Genomic DNA, 21,812 nt, shown 5'->3' with positions numbered 1-21,812 from the left:
TGCTTTTATATTTAAATCTGCTGGACTACAATATGGCCAAAGGCATTAATTAATGTTAGCTCCATATTTTATACAGATAAATCTGCTTTAATTTTTTGTGATATAAAGCTGAATTAAATCCACGGACAATATCAAGAATTTATGTTACCTCAATGAAACAATAATGACACTGCAATGATGATAAATCTTAAAGTAATATAATATAATGTATTTACTATAGAAATAAACTTACTTGATATCCACTTGTGGAGACAGCAGTTGAAGTCTTGTATAAGCAAATGTCCAAGCATAGCTTACAGCTGTTGGGCAGTGTTTTGGAAGATTTTCCTGCTTCATGAAACTTGAGAGGCTTATAATCCATGGATCTTGGCCTTGAGTCACATGTGCAAATATCCAAATATGTGAGGGACTGACCACGTCAAGGTGGTGGCTGATTGGGGAGGAATTCCAGTCAGCCAGAGTTTGTAAATCTATTGAACTGGGACAGTACAGTAAAGTAGTCTGCATGCATAGAAAAGACAATGAGGAAATATTTAATACCCATGTATTTTAAGCAACAATATCTTTTGCTATATATCTAATAAAGTATCAGTATCAAAAGCACACCCGTAACAGAAAAAAAGTAATTTATGGGGCTTTTTACAGAAGATCTTAATGTGAACAGCTATAGAAACATGTTGTTTGTGAACAAACTGGTATTAGGAAATAGCAAATCCTAGAAAAACACCCTTTCATGCATAAAGATTTAATTCTTCCAAAAGATTTGTACTCTAAAAGCCTTACTACTGAATTCCAATTTGTTTCCTAATCCTAAAATCAGAAGTTTCCTTGATACTTAGGAGTTTACCATAAATACCCAAGTATGGAATTCAGCTGTTATTCACTGACAGTTATTAGAGCATTCATCATGGATAAAGGGCACATTGACTGCTATGACACTGTAGTACTGCAGAAAAAAGCAGTGCCTTTTGCTTTTAAGAAATTGCAGTCGGTGAACAAGATGAGAAAAAACCGCTAAAGACACAGCTCTCAGTGTTTATATGGTGGTGATAACAACACACTATCGGTCAGAAAGTTTACAGTGGTGTAGTCAACCTCACAACATTCCTCAGATTTTTGCCTTTTTGTGGTGATAAATTGCTATTAAAATCAGCATGAGCATAATGACGCTATCATTTGAAATACATACTATTTATTTGGGATAGCTTTACAGAATTACTTCATCTTACAAGCAACTTTACATAAAAACGGTCCTACCTGGTCAGCCCCTGTGAGATGTATGAAACTCTCCAGGATAGTAGCACTTAGTCTGTCCATTACATCTATAGCCAACTCATCATCACTCTACAAAACACAAAGCATACCAGGCTCAAAGAATGTCAAAATAAAAGCAGTTTCACCAGGCAGCCTAAGAATGGGTCATCAACTGTTACCTTTGAAATTTCTAGAAGTGTGAACAAGGCCCTTATTTCTCTGAGAACGCTGACAGCTAATCTCCTGGTGGCAGGCCTTGTGCTGCAAAGGATGACCAAAGCAAAGCCTTCCACCACATGGAATACACTGGAATAAAGGGTCCTCTCCAGGGGAAGGGTATGGGCAGCCCCATTGGACACACCACGCTAAGAAAAACAACACAGAAGTTAAGTAAATAAAGAAAAAAATAAACACAGCTAAGATACAGTTCCATTATTAGCAATGGCTGATTTAATAATAAAATATTCAGATTTTTAGGTACTGGTCAAATTTGCATTATGAGAATGACATAATATTAGTCACTTCATTTTTTATCACCTCTCTGAATTTGGTCCAAACAAATACCATAAGAACATCTTTATTTCACTTTCTCACAAGATGATGCAATGAGAGCAAAATTTCAAAAACCTCAAGCAATACTCTTTGTAAACAATTATGATATTAAATTATTTGGACCCTTTCTACTGGCAAGTAAAAAATGGTGGGCTTAATTCTACTGTGTAATAACTCCTACACATTCCCTATAATGTAAGCAAAATGTGGTCATGAATTAGTGTTCACGTAATACTTAATAATTTGGGACTAATTTTATTTTGATAAAAAATGTTAATTTAAAATGAGAGATCTAGAAGTCTTCAAGTGCTGTAAGAAATTTAGCTGAATATTTATTACTTAACAAAACCAGTAAAGCCCACTACTAAGTTTGTATGTAGATTCCAAGTATGTTTTAACATCAAAGGACCTTATATAGATATACCTGAGCATCTTGGGTTTTATTGTGCATTTGGGCTGCTTGTTTCCACTGATTTATGAGCTGCACTAACATTTTCACTGCATTGTCAAGAAGCGTTGGGTGGATGTCAGTCACTTCACGCACAATAAAATAAACAAATCCTGAAAGAACATCTTCCCGCCAATCTGGAAAATCAAGCATTAATGCTTGGAGTGTATTGAAAGCCAATGCACGAAGTTCTTCATCCATATGAATTGTCAGCCTGTTTAGAAAAAACATTGGTATCATCACCCTAAAAAAGCATACTCTTAACCAGCCTTTGTAATTTAAAGTTCAGTGTTTACTCTTCCTTCTTTACTGTATAATGTAGAACAGTTCCACAGAGATTCATTTTCTGCACTGAATAAAACTGAAACTGGCTAGTAACAGAAGACACTTCTACTACAGCAAAATAATGTGAGGTTTCACAAAACTAATACAAATAAACAGCGTTCAAGAAAGACTATCAAGTGTTTAACAAAGGTGGATCTTTGCAGGTGTCTGAGCTCAGCAGACCAGCACCCTGTGATGTATAGGCTATTTTCTTCAAATTAAAACTGAAAACAACATGTTCGTTTTGCAGCTAAAGGACACTTACTTTGGATATGAGAAAAAATTCACAAAACAATCCTTTGCACATATACTTAAAAATCTGTCTAAGCCTGCTATGGTAGAAGACACCTCTTCCAGTATTATAATATTACTTAATAATTTCATGTCTTTAATACTATTTTAAACATTGAAGAAAGAGTGTTAGAAAAATCTTATTCTCTTAAGTTATTACTAACTTTTTATATTTGTAGTTCAACCCATTATATGAAAATGGATTTATAATTTCCAACTATAAGTTGTCCTGTATTTCTGTGCCAGACTATTCTTACATTTAAAATTTTAAAAAATCTTCTCAACTATTTATCAGTACTGTCAAGGTATATTCAATTTAAACTGAGATAAGAGATGGAAGAATATGGGTTGTGTTGGATCACAGAAAAATGGAAAAACAAAGCAGGATTAGTAGAGAAAAATACTGAAGTTTCCCCCAGGTGCCTGTCTCAAATTTTGGCAATGTCAAACAAGAATGACTTTATGAAAATTTATAGTATTCGCAACAGAAGAAAAAAAGAGAGGAAAAAAAGTATAGCAGTAACAAAAAGATAAAACAAGTTCAAAACAACAAAGCAACAGCAATGAATTCCTAGTTCTCAGAATACTCTCTCTAAAAATAAATGCAAGGTCTGCAGGATAAATTTGCCTCCTGCTACTATGGCCAGTAAAAGCTGACCAACTGCAGAAGGCTGGCAGGAGCAGCAAGGACAGAGCCTGCATGCAGCGACTCATGCTGCAGAGTGAGGACACTGACAATCGTGCACACGCAGCATTTGAAAAAGAACATCCACTAAGAGCACAATCCCGTTTCTCTTACCTTGCAAGCAATTCAATGAGGTCAGTCCTACTCATGCCATCTGGAATCAGTCTTGGAATAGCAGCAATGCAAGTTCTGAACAAATCTATCTTAGGTTTTCTCTCACCCCTACAAAAGCAGTTTATAATCAATAAAGAGACCAGAAAATTGATTTCAGTACACTAGAAATGTATTTTCCATTTCATGCCACAACTATGGAGGTAACAAACATTTTTATCAATAATTAATGAAACTAACATTCACTTAATAGTCCAGTAAAAACCCCACAACCGTAACACTTTAATGATGGCATCTGCAACATAAGAGAATAAAAATAATGTGATGCTACTGTGACAGTGAAAATGCTGCAATTCAGTACATACGTAATCATGTCTTCTGGTTCTTTATTGGACATCTGCACACTAGTCATGCACATGGGCCTTCCAACTTCTTTGTCCAAATGCCTAAGAATGCTATCCAGTGCTTTTCTGACTTGAGGATAGTATATGGACATTCCTGAAAAATCAAAGAGTTCTATCACCTTCTTTCATATTTTTATTAAAATATCTGCCACTTATTCAGGTTAGGACAAGTTTCTTATTGCACAGATGACATGAAATATATACTTTAACTGTCAAAACAAATGCATGTATTTATGAAATACATATCTATAAATATAAGATGTTATACAAAAGTAGAAGTTTCCTGCAGGAAAAACAAAGCAATGAAGTAACCATTAGCTGCTTCTTATTTTCTCAATTCCAAGCTTTTTAGTTCCAGTTTAAATTTGACATGTTGAAACAGTCCTTTGAGATGACTACCTCATTCATAGAAGATCAACAAGGTACAGGGATCAAGATTGTCTTACTCCACTCAGCTGTGAGACATTTGGGACATTTTAGAGTGACATCAAGAACAAAAAAATTTGTCATGCTATTTACCACACTCACTGCACTCAGGCTTCTTTGTACTTATTTTGCAATAAGTGCAAAACACTTTAAGAAAAGACATGGGTTTAGTCTGAGACACCAGGGGGTCAATAATGTCTAGCAGCCCTCTCTAAGAATCAAAGTAATTCTTGCTAACAATTAAAATAAATACATAAATAAAGTTACACTAATGTACTGATGAGAATAATTGGGAATATACACATACATATTGAAATGCCAACTTACAAAAGAATACAACATACCTATAACTTTTGCTTCCTCATCTGTCAGTGTTTTATTAAGAAAAATTTTCTTCACACGAAGAGTATTTCCTGATGGAAGAACAACTCCTGTTGTTGGCATCGGTGGTTCACCATCTTTTTGCTGCAAGCTATCTGCTATGACAAGGAAGACTCTAAGGCCAATATTCATCCTCTTCAAGAACAAAAATGGGAGAAAAAAAGGGAAGAGAAAACAGAAAAAATTACAATATTGAAGTAACAAAGAGACAAAATACAAATTGCATTTTTCCTCTCTTTTAAACAGACAGCAGGACAGAACTTATTTAAATGTTACATATTAGGGTAATGAAAGTAACAGGAATAGAGCTTAAGTTTTCTGTGCCACCCCACACTGTGATTCAAGTGAACTTACTTGGCCCAGGCTAAGATACAGAATATTTTATAGTACTGAGCACTCAAGGACTTGATTTGAACCTCTAGAGCAACACACTGAAGACAGACATTGCTAAACATCCCATCTGTTAGACTGGGTCTTGAAGAGCTAGGTGTGACTTTCCTGAAAAAATGCTTTACAGTTACACTGTACCAAAAAACCCATATTTTCTGAAATTGTTCTTGAAATCAGTCTTAACTGTAGAACTGCTTGCTCACCTAAAATCAAACAGCAACAGTGCACAACAACAATTATTTCTTTAGTGTTAGCAGAACACTAATTCAGATAATCATTAATATGCTTTTATCGTGGTGCAAACAAAGTTAACCACTTCCCCCCCAAAAATCCCTCAATGCCTTGTTCTCATGGCATGCAAGTAATGAGCTTTTATTACCTCTGGATTAATAGTGAAGGTTTTAGGTGATTTTCCAACACTAAGAAGATCAAATATTATTTCTTTCATTGCAAAATCCAAACGTTCCTACAAAGAAAAATAGATTTGTATGATCATCTCTTTTCCATTAATACGCCTAATTTCTTGACTTTGCACAGCTACTGGGTATCATGTCTTAAAAGTTATTAAAAAAGTTTATAAAATATTAATTTTTTCCTCCTTATTCTTACGACTTTTTTTTTTAAATCTAGTACAACTCAACACAGCTCATCCCCTGATATGGTTGAACCCTTTCTCCTGAAAAAATTCCCAACAATTCATCATCAGATCAAACACATTTCTACAAATAAGATGAGCTGTTATAGAAAAAAGAAACTGGGATAAAGAGAAGCCCTAAGGTAGAAAAAAATACTACAATATAAATACAAAAAAATATAAACAGTTATGAGTTGTGAATCCTGCCTCATCCTTGTATGACCAAAAGCAAATAGTTTTGGAAGCTGAAGCACAGACAAGCTATTTCTAAGACAGGAAAAGATGTCTCTAATCTATAAAGTTAAAGATTAACGAGAGCTCATCTTGTGAGATTGCATCTTGCATTTTGATATTAGGACAAGAAAAGCACCTAAAATAATATAAATCAAATTGTAATGCTGAGTATATACTACTGCATTCATTGCATACTATTTCTGTCTATTGAGGTCAGTCTCCAGGCTAAACATAAATAGGTATTACTGTTCTAATTCTTTGTCCCTTATAAAAATACCATAATGGATTATGTAATTCTATTACAAACACAGAAAAAAAAATATATATATACACACACTGCCCCCAACAGTGCAATACAAATGTAAATACTAATCATCATAATGTTTGTACATACCAGTTTGTGATGTTTAAAAAAAAAGTTTTGCCACCACTAGAAAGAGAATGAATTCTTTCGTTTGTTAGACATATTTGGAGAAATTCTACTCAAGATGAGACCACTAATTCAGTACAAACATTTCAAAAACAAACCTTAAACTTACATTTCTTCCAAATAATGTTGATCCTACTATTCTAGCTCTACCTAGATGTATTCTTACCTGAGCAATGAACTGAATAATCTTCACAAATATATTCAGAGGTGTGTCTCGTGGGACCACGCTGCGCGACCCTTTTGGGAAAAGTGCTGATACAATGCTCATGAGACGGCTACAAGAGTTTAGAAACAAAAAGAAATAAAAAGATCTTTTAAAAATAGATACTTATAACAGCACTGATGTTACAGTTCAAATCTGGAAGTGTGTGTGTGTGGACCTACTATGAAATAATATGGAAGCCTATACAGGTAGGACCACGTACAGAAAGCCCAACACCAGCTGTCACAGGCAATAGGATCACGGGTTCCAATATGAACTGAAAAATATCCTGTTTTAAACCAGTTACTAACAGTCAGGAGGAGGGGCAAAGTCTGAATGACTATTCCAAATTCTCATTATACACAATTATAAATAAAACCTTTTATTTCCAGTCCATACTTAGTGATGGACACTTCATACCCAATTTGTTCTGTCATCATTAGTGCCTTTTGACTTTAATAAATTTCCTGCTCATCTCTCTGCCTTCTTCTATCCCTGCAAAGACAATTCTAGACTCTGTTAATTCTTTCCATCAAAGTACTCAAGGGCTTTTGGTTTTCTCTATTAAGAGAAAATATTTATTGCTTACTTGACTAAACCATCCCTGAGCTGGCTTCAAGCTCTCTTCTGATATCACTAGGTTGGAATAAAATCTCCATCATCAGTAGTTTAAAATACTTTGTATAATGAACTTACCTTTGAGTTACAGTGTTGCTTTCACATTTAATTCTAATAACATAAACCCACAATAACCTATACAAAGATTCCAGTGCAACTCGGGACATTTTGGGATCTTTATTCTGTAAAATAAATTTAGAAATACAGTTATTGTTGCCTGTGAGACACTGACAAAATTCTATTATAATGTTTATTTACTTTTGAAAATAATTTTTTTAAACAATGAAAGCAGATGGGTTTAATACTGACTACAAGTTTTTGATATTTTAAAAAAAAAAACAAGCCTGTATTGCATATTTCCTAACCTTAAATTTATTTAACTAGTAACTCCAGCTCATTTTACACATCTCTAACTCTGAGGGCAGAGCAGTAACTAAAAAGCAGATATTCCTCTTGAGATGAACACACCAAGAGTATATTGCTTTCAAGAACTTTTCTCAGAAAGCCATTGGTAACAAATACCTACTTCATAGCAAACCAATTTTTAGTTTGTCTAAAACATTGGAGTAGCTGCTTTGGATCAGGCACAAGGTCTCATTCCATCACTCAGCCTGTGACAGCAGACAATAGCAGGTGCAGAAGAAAAGAATGCAAAACAGGGAAGGCACACAAAGATGCATCTCTGGGTGTGGCTTCAGACAATGCAGACACTTCCTGCAGGCTGTATTAGTGTTTGTCCACTTTCAATTAACTTTTATTGTAACAATTATGCTACTGTTTCTTGAATTAATATAAAATCTAGCAGCACAATTCAGTTTAAATAATGTACTGAACACAAAATGATTTTTGTCTTCAAGCTGCTACTGAGTTTAGCTTTGCTCCTCCAAGCTCTTAAACTGTGTAAAACAGTAGCTAACATTCTTTGTACCAGCTCTAGAAACCTCCTTTCCAAATAGGGATTCTTGGAGTACTTACAATCTAGAAGTGTCCAGCAAGATTCCTGGACCTGGCCATAAGTATAAATTTCTGAATATAATAAATGATTCCGAGTTGTCAACTTTTTGGGCATTATCCCAATTCAAACTAATAAATCCAAACAAAACTAAATAAAAAAGCAAAAACAGAACCCCAAAACCACACCTTCCCCATCTCCAGTGAAGTCCCTCTGTTTCAAGACATATCTATATGATGAACATAATTAATTTCATATTTGTGCCACAAGCCAGTGAGTCAGAATTGCAGATGCCTTTGTCCTTCCAGGACAAATGGAGTGCAAATTCACAAAGGATGTAAGTGGAACTGAAAAAAACATACTGTTCAAAAAGAGATGGTCTCGCTCATGGTTCTCCCTCCCACAACCTCAATGCTCCCTGTACATTAATTCTAGCAGTAAGAAAGTCCAACTGGCACCCAAAAGCTGATCAAAATAACCTCATGTCCATGTCTGTGTAAAAGATTATATACACAAAGGAGAGTAATTTTGGTGGCTTTAACACAGGTGGGTCCAAACTACTGGTTTGGGCACTAAAAGCCTATCACAGAATCACAGAGGCAGAAGTGGTATTTCAAAGTAGGACAGACAAGTAACACACAAGATTGACTACCAGAATATTAGAGGGAATAACTTAACCCAGTTTACATCACTGATAACGCTGTTCTACCTTCCCTTCACACAGCAATGTGTGCTACCACCACCTCTGAATTAGCACCTATAGCTAGGCAGTGGTTAAATTTAGGGAAATGATCTGGACAAAATCCCTGTTTACTATGCACACTGATAAATGTCTCACTCTTCAGTTAATTTACCTGCAGTGCTACTGTGAGGAGGAAGGAAATGTAACTGTACCAGAGGGTAAGAGTGGGATAGGTTTGATTCTAATCAGCTTAAACAGCAAAAACCCCACAATATTATTACTCATTGTATTTAATTTACAGGCCAAGAATTACTGATTGTCAGAGCAGAAGGGGAATTCATTGGTATAAATGTTATCAAAGTCTATCTGAAGTGCATCTGGAAATGAGTAATACTTCAATTTTCTAATTTCTGATATTCTACAGGGGAGCTTAATTTACAGGTCCAGAAGTAAACAAAAAAATTATTGTTGGCTTTCAATCATCTAATAAAAAAATGGTAGAGGTAGCAGATAGTTTAATAATGTGTAAACAATGTTCCATCTGTTAGCAGGTGTATCATCCAATAGAGCTACTTCTGAGTAGTTATGACAAAGTTTGCTTGCTATAAAGGAAAAAAAGGAGCATATATAGAGGCATTAACCTTTTAAAAAGAGTTAGGAAATAAATTTTGCAGTACTTTTATTATTTTAAGCATTGAAAACTTTCATTATCACTTCCTACAATGAAGAGCTAAAAAATATTCTAGCACAAAATTGCTTTTGGGGTCTGAATTACAACACTGCATGTACACCTGGAGTTTAGATGTCAGTATTTATTTTCTCTTAGACACTAGAGCAACTAGAATAAGGAATAGATGGCTATGTAATTCAACATCTGGCAGAATTTTAGTCTTTTTAGATGATATCTGTCACATTTTAAAGTATGCTATATGTTTGGGGTTTTTTAAACATAGTTTTGTTTAAAATTCTAGAACTTTTAAACATAAATTATGGTATCAGCAGACTATGAAAAAAGTTGTCAGGAACAGTATCTGTTACAAAACCAAAAATGTAAGAGCAAATTAAAACACATTAAAATGAGTCAATGAAACAAATCTCAATGATGGCAAGAAACAAAATAGCATTTTTTCCATGTTAGTCAAATGTAGTCACTTACTGAAGAAAGTACTTTTTAATACTGATGTTAAACTTTTCTTCTGTTCTGAACTAAAACAATTTCTACTTTTTAAAACCTGCAAAACCAACAGTGTAAAAGTCTTTCAAGTTAGTGCACTGCAAGTTGTTACAGTAAATCAGTTTCACATTTTTTTACTGTGAAAATGTTTTCCGTTTGCTCACATGCAAGACACTTTTTGAAATGAAGTAACAGAAAAACCCATACATCTGAATAGGTAGTTACTTCCAGAGGAAACATGCACTGGTGTTCAGGGAAACCAGCTGTGATATTAATAATCAATCTCACAAAGCCACACTTTCACCCCCAAGGAAAAACTGGTATTAGACAATTTTCTGATCTTTCTCCTTTACTCCCTGGCAAGAGAAAAACATCTTTAAAACATTAGCTATTCTTAGTCCTATTGCTTCTAACAGTACTAACAGCAATTTTACAAAGAAAGGAAAGCACAAAATACAACAAATAACATAAAAAACCAAAACAAAAGTATTTACATGAGACAAAGCAACATTTCACTGAGTTACAACAACGTATTAACTCACCTGCAGTGTTTCTATTTGTTTTCTGATACTGTTGTTAGATGGCATCTAAATAAAGCAATGTGAGACAGCAAAACATAACAAACATGAGAATGGAAGGCACATGCATGTTAGATGAAAAAAAGCTCAAAACCAACAGATAGCTGTCTAGCAAGGACTCTATTCAGTAGAAATAAAGGGTTTGCTATAGCGGCAGAAAATGTCCTTCAATTTTCAAGGCTTTGTGGTAACAGACTCTATAGGTCAAGTGTGAGAAAAAAAAATACTCTTTTTCCAGCCAACAGTGGTGCAGAATGACAGACACTGTTCTCTCCCATTTCTCCAGCTTTTTAAAATGTTCCTTCCTCCCACCAGAATAGGTAGTAAAGATACCACAACTCAGATTCATCCAAGAATGTATCAAATTTCTGACAAACTTGCTAGAATTAGTCTGTGTAAATACTAGTCAAAAAAAAGTAAGCAAAGTGTTTTACAATACTGACCTAGCTTTACTGTCTGCTGAACAAACTCAGAATTTTGCCTACACTACAATGTGTAAAAAAATGCCTGCTGGGTTCAGTGCTGAAACAGCAGCCCAACCGATTTGTGGGACAAAGCTAACTATATATATACCAGAAAAAAACCAACCCTTTCGTACACTCCTGGTCTAAACTGACTCTTACAGCTCACTGATGAGCTAATTGCACTGGTCCAGACCCTAGGTTTCCTCCTTTCAGCAAGGCTAGGATGTTCTCCCCACACTCTAAGCCTGCTTTGAAGATAACTAAAGGCAATTTGCACTGAAACCCAGCACAAAGAGTTTACAAAGACCATAAATATTGCCAGGTTTAGGATTCAGAGCACTCTCAGGAGCATTATCAAATTTAATAGAGCACCTGCATCAGGTACTGTGTGTGGGACCACTGCAAAGGTGTGAGCTTTCACAGCACGGCAAATGGGAAATGGCTCATTTCAGCCACCAACGTGCAACGTGGTGCTCATGGCTAAGGAGAGTTTGTACTGGGCACTCACCAGGGAATAATGAGAGCACCGTGAATCCATAACCTACATTACCTCTTGGTGACTTCTAGCATGCCTGTACTCTTCATGGAATATCCCTGTGACAGACTCCAAGTGTTATCATTATTTCAATTCCTAATTTGTTAATTTCAACAAATACAGCAGGGGTAAATGAATCCTATTAGTGCTCTAAGCATCTCCTAGTAACTTTCAAAATTACTTTATTAATAACAAGGATACTAGAGGCAATAGATTTGGAATTTCTTATTTCATTTTACATATTTAAATAACTCCAAATAAAATAATTTTCGTCATTAGAAAATCAGGAAATATAATGAGGGGAAATCCGAAAGACTAAACTGCTGTGAAATTCAGATTTGTAAATTAATGAGATTACTTATTACAGAGTGCATGCATTTAATTAGCTTCAGAAACAAAGGAACACATTAATTCATAAGACACATCAGGATAGTGGGGGTTTATTTTTCAAGATTAAGCTCAATGAAGTTTCTGAACAAGGCAGGCACCCAAAAAACTTGATCGTATTTGGTGTGCCAAATTAAACCAAGCCATAAAATACCCTAAAGGACTCACTGATGGCATAGCATCATAACACGGCAAATTCTGAATTGCAGAAATTCGTAAGAGGAATTTCTGCTGAATAGAGCCTTACAGTAAATGTGTTAAGCTGTTAGTGGTTAACAAATCTAAGTAAAATATAAAATGCATGCTCAGCAAACACCAGTTAAACTCACTGGCATTTATAGTTTTAATACATCCATTACCAGCGATGGACATTATGCCAGAAAAAAGCAACTCCTAGATTGTAAGGAGTTTTTTTTAAAGCTTTAAAAACAAAAAGCACAAGCAGCTTCCATAAGCAAAATAAACCACAAAACAAAAATCAAGGCAAATATTGCAAAAGAACTGCAATAATGTTAGATGAAAAATATACAGAACCCAACAAGCAACAGAAAGGTGTGAAAGATGCTGTAAGAACAAATGACCCAAAACAATCAAAGCAGCTAAACCATTTTCCTTTCGACTTCATGCCGGTTTATGTATTTTACAAATAAGCTCTGTAACTGTCCCTCATAGCTAACCAGAATCAGTGTTGTGAAGAAGGATCAAAGAATTTATTAACATTATCAAAATCAATACATTAGGCAAAATCATGAATTATGTTAATCATAATCAAGGAAAGAACACGTACAATAACTACAATAAAGTGACTGATTTGTAAATATCTTGATGTCTTTATCAACCAATTGATGGTTACAATGATACCAACAGAAGGCACAAGTTAAAGGGACACTGTAATTGGTTTTTTAAAATTTGTATCACAGGCTGTAGATTTAACATCTTTTCCAGTCTCACAGTTCATTTTCTATTCCTTCAATAAGTGAACACAAGATAGGAAGTTTGCACTTCCTATACATTCTACTTAGAGCAGATAAGTCACTTATTTTCTCACATATAATTTACACATAAAGAAATATGGTTTGTATTTCCTCTGGCATTAATAGCCCTTGTTAGCAGATACTTCTGCAGATTTTACTCAATAAAAATTATAATCCCCAAGGGGACCACACTTATTTCCAACATGATATAGCATCACAAAAACTTACTACTACATTTAATACAGAGACTCGAAACATTTAATTTCTTTTTAGAAAGTATTTCAGTGTCCATTTAAACAGCCAAATATTATTCATTGTTTATTTGGCACAAGAATGCTGAAAACATATTGTAATAAATGCTAGTGATTTGCAACAGTTCCTTAATTAGAAAGGATTCTTACCTTCAGATGTGACAAACAGTTCTGCAGGAAAACGTGCCAGTTATTTAAAAAAAACTGTTTCTGACTGACACACAAGAGGCAGGTGATCAATGGATACAAAGCCTATGAGTAGGGGGAAAAAGACTTGATCAAATTGCTCTTTGCAGACCTCCCAAGTGTTGTACATTGAGAATGAGACACAGTTGGCTGCTGCCTCTCACTCTCACAGTTTTGGCACTGCATGGCCCCTCTCCCCTGCCCTGGGACACTTGTGCACAGTGCCCTGGGTAACTCCTGAGCGCTGCAAGAGCTCAGGGGGTCACACTGGGGCAGTGGGACCAAGGTGAAGCTCATTTCCCAGCAAGGCATGATGTCAAACAAGGACTGAAAGAAGTCTGATCCTTCGTACAATGTTCAGGCTTTCCCTGCAACCACAAGACTCAATTCATGTAGCTCTACATGCTGGGCAGGTGAACTGCCTCCAAGAATATTCAGGAAAAATACCAACCTCAGTAAAAACTCAGACTTTAATTTGTCAGAAATGCTACTTCTACTCGAGATCTACTTTTAGTGAGGAATGAACCACAATATACTTTATTTTAAATCTGTGCATATGCCAAGTATGATTTAGCTTTGCTTTAGTAAGGTAAGATTTAAGTACCACATCCTTTTAACACATAATGGTGATTAGTACCAAATCTGCCTGCAGCTTTTCTTGTTATGAAGCAAAACTAAAGGATGAGTAGGTAAACAGTACTCTCGATACAACGTTTCTAACTTCATAAAAAATGACATTTTTAGTACTAATATCAACCACTTTATGTTACTCTTACATAAGGAGTTTAATAATACAATGATATATGCTTTATATGTGCAGAATACTAGAAAGAAAAGCTCGTCCATAACATGAAAGTGAGACTAAAACATTTTAAATTCAGTTGCATTTACTTAATGTGCCAACTGAAATGCAAAAATTAGCTCTACATTTTCAGCAAAGTGAAGTGAATCAACTTGAAACACGGCTGCCATAGTCATCAAAAATAACCAAATACTGCAAAAATAAGAGATAATTGAAAAAATTATAAATTTTTTAACCAGGTGTGTGATGAGAGGAGAGAACCAGGCAAAGCAGGGCTATTAAGAGGCTGCTATTTTACTGAAAAAGTCTTGTCTGACATTTGCATCTTTTAATTAACCCTAATTTAAATATATTCAGACTCCCTGAATGCAAGTTTTTTACTTAAAAGACATTAGGTTAAATAACTCTGCTAAAACCCACTAAAATAATCAAAAACAAGCACTGATTTCAAGACAATCTCACATGTGAGATAAGAGCACATATCTGCACAAAGAAACAAAGCAAAATTAGAACAAATGCACACACACTGTGGGAATTTAATTATACTGAGATGTTAAGATTTAAATTAATATGGCTTGATAAGCTTTTCCTCATATAATGTACTAGCTTAAGAGCCTAAGATGAGCAAAACGGAGAAGTTGAAATATTTCTTTAAAATACCAGCGAGTGCTTCTTCCTTGAACTCAATTCAAAGGTAGTCTGATAAAGCATCTCCACAAAATTTTTCAAACATGGCACATTCACTTCATTTTTAACAGCCTATTAAAAAAAAAAGCACAAATGATTTGGCGTAAAAATTTGCAAAGAAGGCAATTTAAATACACATTAAGATGTCTATGAATTCAAAACCTCTCAAAAGTTAAATTTCACATTAGTAAGGTATTTCAGTGTATTTATCTGAAATATAAACAGAAGCATAAGAAATCATGCCATACACTACAACCATATGGTTAAAATTAACAAATAAAGCACACAAACAAAAAAACTCCACCCCAACAGAACAGCCCACTAAAATAAACTGGTTTAGGAATGTGGTCTCTATTCCATACTCAAAGAAGAAAATGCATTTGATACCAACTAACAAATAAAAACGACACTGATGATCTTCATATGCATATTTATTAAAAAATTAGTATATTTAACTTTTACAGCTCCCCTCTTAACTGCTCCTGTTTTCTTCTTTGTTTTAATACTGAAAGCTAGAAAGTTAAGAAATAATCCACAGGATTACCAGTCAACCAATCATGCAAGTTGTCTTTGCTCAGCTTTCAGAATTAATGAAACACACATGGAGCCCTACAGCCTTCTGACCCACTCTGTTCTAGCACACAGAATAGGTTTCCTTCCACAACCCAGGCAGCTGCCACCTTCTTTACTGAAACCTCTGCAAGCCTCTTAGGCTTCTCTCTGGATCCTCAGGATGATCTATTTAAACACTATTCTCAACCTACTGTTTTAAGCTGTTTCTGCTTATTTATCAAATTGAGGGGTGGGGTGTTGGAGACTGAAATGGCTTTTTTGGAAGAGGTCCTCTGTACATATAATTTCCTTACAACATAAGATAATTTTTGTTATCTTTTTTATTTACAGTTATTAATATTACATAAACATTATATCTACTAACACTACATAAAGAAAAATCATGTCCATCTTGCTAAGAACACTCTAAAAGCTTCATGATGTAGAAGCACAAAAATAGCATGTATCTCTGTAATGTGTACAGATCCACAAAGAAAGGAGAAAGTTGTTATGATTTAAATCACTTCCCATGTACCCAATTATTTATCTTTTGCTATCTTAGGCCATAGGTTGATTAGTACTCTGCTAGCTCCACATGAGAAATCAGTCAGTTGCTGTCACCACAGCACTGTTGCTTTGGGATATAATCTTAGGCTTTCAGAGCAGCCCTAACTTCCCTGCTATAAAATATGCTGTGATTCATCATACCTGCAGGGTCCAAATCAGGTCAGGTTTCTTAAAATGCCTGAATGACTAAGCAAGGGAATAACAGTAAAGAAGTCTCAATGCTGAAACCCAACAGCTTCCTCATTTGAGCGATTTTCTGTATCCAAGATACAGAAAAATCTACATTCAATTCCTTCAGCTGCATGAAAAATATTCAAACTTGCATCTCACATCTTCCCAGAGAATGACTAACCTGCTCAACCGCACCTCAGCCTGGGAGTGAGCTCCTCGTTTCTATTTAAGAAGCTCCATGTGTATGAAATGATTACAGACCCAGTGAGTCAGAAGGACAGATCAAGCCTGCCTCCCCAAGTGTCTGAAGCGCTGATTCAGGCTGGATCACAGCACCACAAGTGCTTTGCACAGCCCCGTTCCTGTCTCTGCCCTTGCCAGAGGATAGTCCCACCTCCCAAAGGCTGCTTCTTCCTCATTATTTCTAGGGCAGTTTTCACCACGTTTATGATTCTGCAAACTAATATTTGCATTTACCTAAATGCTAAATAGTTTCACTCGGCACTCCCACTCCAGCTGCCAAGCAACTATGGAATTCAAAATGACAAAATGTGTTGAAGAAGAATAGAAGAAAGAAATTCTTCTATTCTCCTCTAGAAGAGTATAAGCATGCCTGGGTAAGATCAAAACTTCTTCCCATACTAGAAGCACCTCTTTCTAATTATGTCTTATGAAAAAAGATTGTTTCCTTTGTAATTTAAAAATAATTAAAAAAACCCAAGCCCCCCACAAATACCAAACCTGACCAACAAACAAATAGCAGCCAAACAAAAAAACTCAAACAAACCCACAACCCCCCCAAAACCAACAAAACCAAACAAACATCCATAAAAACAAACAAACAAAACCCACAAAAACAAAAACAACCTCCCACCTCAAAAAAACAAGACTGAGACCACGGAAAGGAAAGAAGAATTTTCCCAGGGCAAGGTAAACCATTTAAAAGAGGATGAAGAACCCAGAGAGTTACTTTCCTTTCTTTTCCTATGATCTTGCTCAGATGGGACGCCCACCCAGTGTGCTACTCTTTGTAGATCCTATTCTACAAAACAAGATCTACATGTCCCAATTTTCCATTTATAGCAAGATATGTCCCTATAATCTATGTGGCAACACAAAGCCACAACTGGCCACTTTTTGGGACTGCATGCCAAACATGGGCCTGCATCTGCTAATACAACTAGCATTTTACACAACAATCCCAGAAAGTATCAATCTCCTATGAAGAAATTAACTGAGCTTGTCAATGGTCAACTTGAATTATACTCAGGTGCCATAATTTCTTCTTGACCTGCTGAACAAGCTTCACAAAACCAAGCAAAGCAGCCTGGGAAGAAAGAGAGCCTGTCTTGACTAAAAGATTGCACAAGCAGCATTCCAGGCACAGTACATCCAACACTGGGATGATAATGAGTTTTTTTTTCCTTGTTCATGGCTGCTGTGTGAAATTTCTACTTTTAGATTTAAAGCACACACAGGAGATGACTTACTGCTCTTCCCCTTGAAGGATTAAATCTAGTGGACATTCACCTCTACAAATGATTTTTATTTAATTAGCCAAGACCTACATTCTTCCTTCCTGCATAAGAGTTCACACTCTCCTTATCAAACTGTAAAAATGTTACACAGCTTACTACAGAAAGAACTCAAAAGATTTCAGCTAATAAAGAAAAGTCAGCCAGACCCTTGAGCAAACAAATATTAAACCAAGGAAATTTCAAATTTTTAAAGCACGTATAAAATTACACAATGCTCTGGTAATAAAGGTGTCTAGAAAACAGACAATTTTTTAAATTTCTGAGAAAACTTTGGAAACGAGCCAATACACAAATCAACCTATTTCCCTTTAAGACAGTGAAGGTAATCTATGTAACAGTCACTGAATGGTTTGTGTTGGACAGGACCTTAAAGATAATCTAGCTCTAACTCCCCACTCTGCTGTGGGCAGGGACACCTTTCACTAGGCCAGGTTGCTCAGAGCCCCATCCAACCTGGCACTGAACACTTCCAGAAATGGGGCATCCACAACTTCTCTGGGGAACCTGTTCCAGTGCCTCACCATGGTCCCAGTAAAGAATTACTTCCTAAAAGCTAATCTGAACCTACCCTACTTCAGGCAATAGCCCTTCTCCCTTGCTCTATCACTACCTGCCCTTGTAAAAAGTCCCTCTTCAGCCTCCTTGTAAGCCCTCCTGAGGCACTAGATGTCCTTCTGAATCTATAAAAATGCAGTATTTTGAGGATTAATTGAAGAATTTTAATAATGAGAGCCCAATTGAAAGTGGAAGGAACAGTGCGGCGGGGGGATTCAAATACTTACAGCAGCCACAGGTATGAGAATTTCCACAAACAAACCAGCAAGTGCATGTTTTATGTCCTTATCTTTTACTTCCAGGAAGTACTGAGCACACTCCTTAGTAAGAAAACATTAGAAAAATATTTAGAAAAAGGAATACAAACATAACTATAAAAACCACTAGCAGTCTAACATTAGTTGCCTGTTTTAATTTTAAACATGTAACATGTTTGAGTTACTTTTATATTCCTTAGCAGTATCAACTTCACAAAACATAAGAAACTTTAAAACCTGTTTGCCCAGCAATACACCTCAATGAATTGAAAGGAGAACATTTGTAATACCAGATAGCTATTTACTTTTTACTCAGAATATAAAGAGTACTCAGAATACAAAAGAATATAAATACACACATTTTCCTTCAGATCATTTTGAAGCTTAAAAAACTTTAATGCTTATATCTATTAAAATTATTGGGAAATTGTATTTTATTTTTTAATACTGATTTTCATTTTGAAAGGACTTTGACGCAAAGAAAATTAAATATAATTAAATATTCCATACACAATAAATAATCCATAGTGAAGTGTTTTTAAAGAAAAGTAAGTCTTGACATCTCATCTGTTAAAAAATTATATACAAAATAATTCTTTTTCTTTAATACACTGCTTTTATAAAGACAAAATTATTTGATTGCTATCCATTTTCATTCAGTCTTAAATTCATATATTACAGGTTTGCCACACTACTAAGGCAATTGTGAAAGGCTTCTCCTGATGAAAGGTATTCACAAACTAGAGAAACAATTTACATCTCTGAAAAATTAGGAACTGAACAGAAAAGGATGAAGGATGGCACACAAGTAGAGGGAGTGACTGATCACAGCAAGTGTCATCGTAGCTTTATGACTTAAACATTTAAAATTATGCTCATTTTAGTTTTCTGTAGCATTTGTTTACCTGCATGAACTGAAATGATGCTTCAAAATCCTCCACAGGATACATCTTCACTCGAAAAAACTTCATTCCCATAATCAAACTGATGATACTCTGTACTACGTGAGGACTCTGTTCTTTTTGCCGCAGTTCCTTTAATTCAGTGACAAACTTCTTCCTAACAGCTTGAAACCTGAACAAGGGATACAGATAGCAATTATTTGCGTTCTTAGTTACTTTTGTATGAGGTCTATAATTTTGAACCAATTTCTTTAGTCTGTAACAATATCAGCAGCTGCTGTATGAGAAATGCAAGGGAGATGAACCCTGGTACTTCCAATCCAGGCATTTAAGAGTGCCTATGATGATCAGTACATGAGAATATACCAGTTAAGTAAACAAGAGTTGACTGGCACAGGGCCTCCTTTCCCTGCCCCTAACAAGCTGACTGCAAAGCAATGCTACTAAAGATTATTTCTTGATTTGTTCAATTTTTTTGTGCTGGAACATCAGACAGACACAGCACACTACACCTGACTACATTTAACACTTACAGGGTTATCTACTGGGGGACATGAATAGATTCTGCTATAGCAAATAGTCTTTAAGTCTACATTGGTCTGTTCCTAAACACAAAGAGTCAGAGACTGAACTTACTTTGATTGAGCAAGAACCCCTGTCACTTCTGCATATAAGTCTGCAATAATATGAACATTCCCAGTGTTGGTTCCTGAATACCTAAAGAGAAAAAAAAAAAAAAACAATAAAGGGAAAAAACCTCATTAAATACAACTCTGCTCTTCTAAACCCCAAGCAAGTTTTCAATTACAAACAAAACATTTGTCCCCTAGCAGGCAAATTATTACCATAAAAACAATTAAATTCAAACACGAAATGCATGGGTGACATTTAAAGTAATGTAGTTTCATTTCTTATTTCAAAAGAAACATATTCTGGATAGAAATTTTACTGTATTTATCCAAACTCAGACTTTTCTTATTGCATCTGAGGATGCAAATCATTCTGTATATTCGAAGCAAAATAAACTCAGTGTTACATTGAACACAGCCATGTTCTTTCAAGATATGTTTTCAATTTAAAGACATTGACTTGTGTTTATTCACACTGGTATTATCACCAACATGTTACATGTGAGGCAAAAGAGAGCAATCACAACAAAGAAACATAGGCTGGTAATACAAAATATTTTAAAGTACACAATTGAAACTTACCCTTCCTTATGTTTAAAGTGCTTAAAAGCCAAGTTTAGAACTTCATGTACTAAAGGATCTGGCACTGGATGAACAGGTATCTGAAAGGCACATATCACTTACATGTACGTAACACCTATACATAAATGCATGTATGAAGCAAATAAACAGTGCTGTGAGATGCTCTGGAGAAATCTCTCCCACCAGTGTCCAAGGACACATCCTTTCCTGGCATATATCAAGCTAATTCTGCACTATATAACTTTTACACAATCTGTATTGGCATTCTTAGGCAAATAATGATAATTCTAAAGTAAATTTTAACCTCATTATCCAACAATTTCAACCTGTATTTCAAGAACATTTAAACCGACAAAGGGTACTGAGCATAAATTAAATGTTATTTTTTACAGTTCTGCTTTTTGCAGTACATCAGCAGCTTTCCAAGACACATGAACCGAGATAATGCAGGCATGTAAAGAAAAGGCAGGAGAGGCCAAAGGCCTTATGTAACTGAGAGTATAATTACAGCCTTGCACACACTCACCACAGATATGTTCTAGTCTTTAAAATAAAAATTTAAAGGAGATTATCAAAACGAACATTACAAGCAAAATATTAAAATTAATTTGCCAAAGCCAAAGATCTTACCTGTTTTAGAACCTCTATTAAAACTAAACAAAAAATGAAATCTACAGCTAAGTCCCTCCTTTCAAGTAGATAATCTCTTTCACGTTGTTGGTCATCCCTAAAATAAGAAATCAAGAACACAGCTATCAGACACAAGACTGAACACAAATATTGCAGGGACAATTACTGCATTGTTTTTCATGTAATCACTGTTGCAGATGTATATAAAATGGAAAGATGGACCTGCCAATAATCAAAAAAAAAAAGGGGGGGGACAAACTAGCTTAGAATTACCAGTATCCAGCTTCCATCTGTATATCCACACCAAAACCATTAAGTCACTTCATGTATATCATCTACACAAGTTAAATACGCTACCTTAAAGAAGTCTGTG

The 21,812-nt window shown here is 35.3% G+C and overlaps 1 protein-coding gene across 2 annotated transcripts in view; it reads right to left on the bottom strand.

Moving 5' to 3' along the window:
* The window catches only part of FRYL (FRY like transcription coactivator), a 163,885-nt gene that overhangs the window by 63,085 nt on the left and 78,988 nt on the right, over positions 1-21,812 (bottom strand). The window contains exons 6-22 of one of the 2 annotated variants that reach the window (XM_054514559.1): positions 21,440-21,536; positions 20,810-20,889; positions 20,235-20,315; positions 19,602-19,770; positions 18,667-18,759; positions 15,030-15,128; positions 13,532-13,633; positions 7,463-7,566; positions 6,731-6,839; positions 5,646-5,732; positions 4,840-5,011; positions 4,031-4,163; positions 3,669-3,776; positions 2,231-2,468; positions 1,434-1,619; positions 1,258-1,344; positions 233-501 (exon numbers count right to left, since the gene is read on the bottom strand). In XM_054514559.1, the coding sequence (XP_054370534.1) occupies positions 233-501; positions 1,258-1,344; positions 1,434-1,619; positions 2,231-2,468; positions 3,669-3,776; positions 4,031-4,163; positions 4,840-5,011; positions 5,646-5,732; positions 6,731-6,839; positions 7,463-7,566; positions 13,532-13,633; positions 15,030-15,128; positions 18,667-18,759; positions 19,602-19,770; positions 20,235-20,315; positions 20,810-20,889; positions 21,440-21,536 (2,214 nt within the window). Of the gene's footprint in view, positions 1-232; positions 502-1,257; positions 1,345-1,433; positions 1,620-2,230; positions 2,469-3,668; positions 3,777-4,030; positions 4,164-4,839; positions 5,012-5,645; positions 5,733-6,730; positions 6,840-7,462; positions 7,567-10,174; positions 10,237-13,531; positions 13,634-15,029; positions 15,129-18,666; positions 18,760-19,601; positions 19,771-20,234; positions 20,316-20,809; positions 20,890-21,439; positions 21,537-21,812 lie in introns of those variants that run through there. The other variant, XM_054514560.1, reaches the window with a different exon arrangement.

The sequence above is a fragment of the Molothrus ater genome, chromosome 4 (assembly GCF_012460135.2).
Source record: "Molothrus ater isolate BHLD 08-10-18 breed brown headed cowbird chromosome 4, BPBGC_Mater_1.1, whole genome shotgun sequence".
Taxonomy (NCBI): domain Eukaryota; kingdom Metazoa; phylum Chordata; class Aves; order Passeriformes; family Icteridae; genus Molothrus; species Molothrus ater.
Note: the sequence above shows the minus strand (reverse complement) of the source record. Positions and strands in the feature narration are given on the sequence as shown.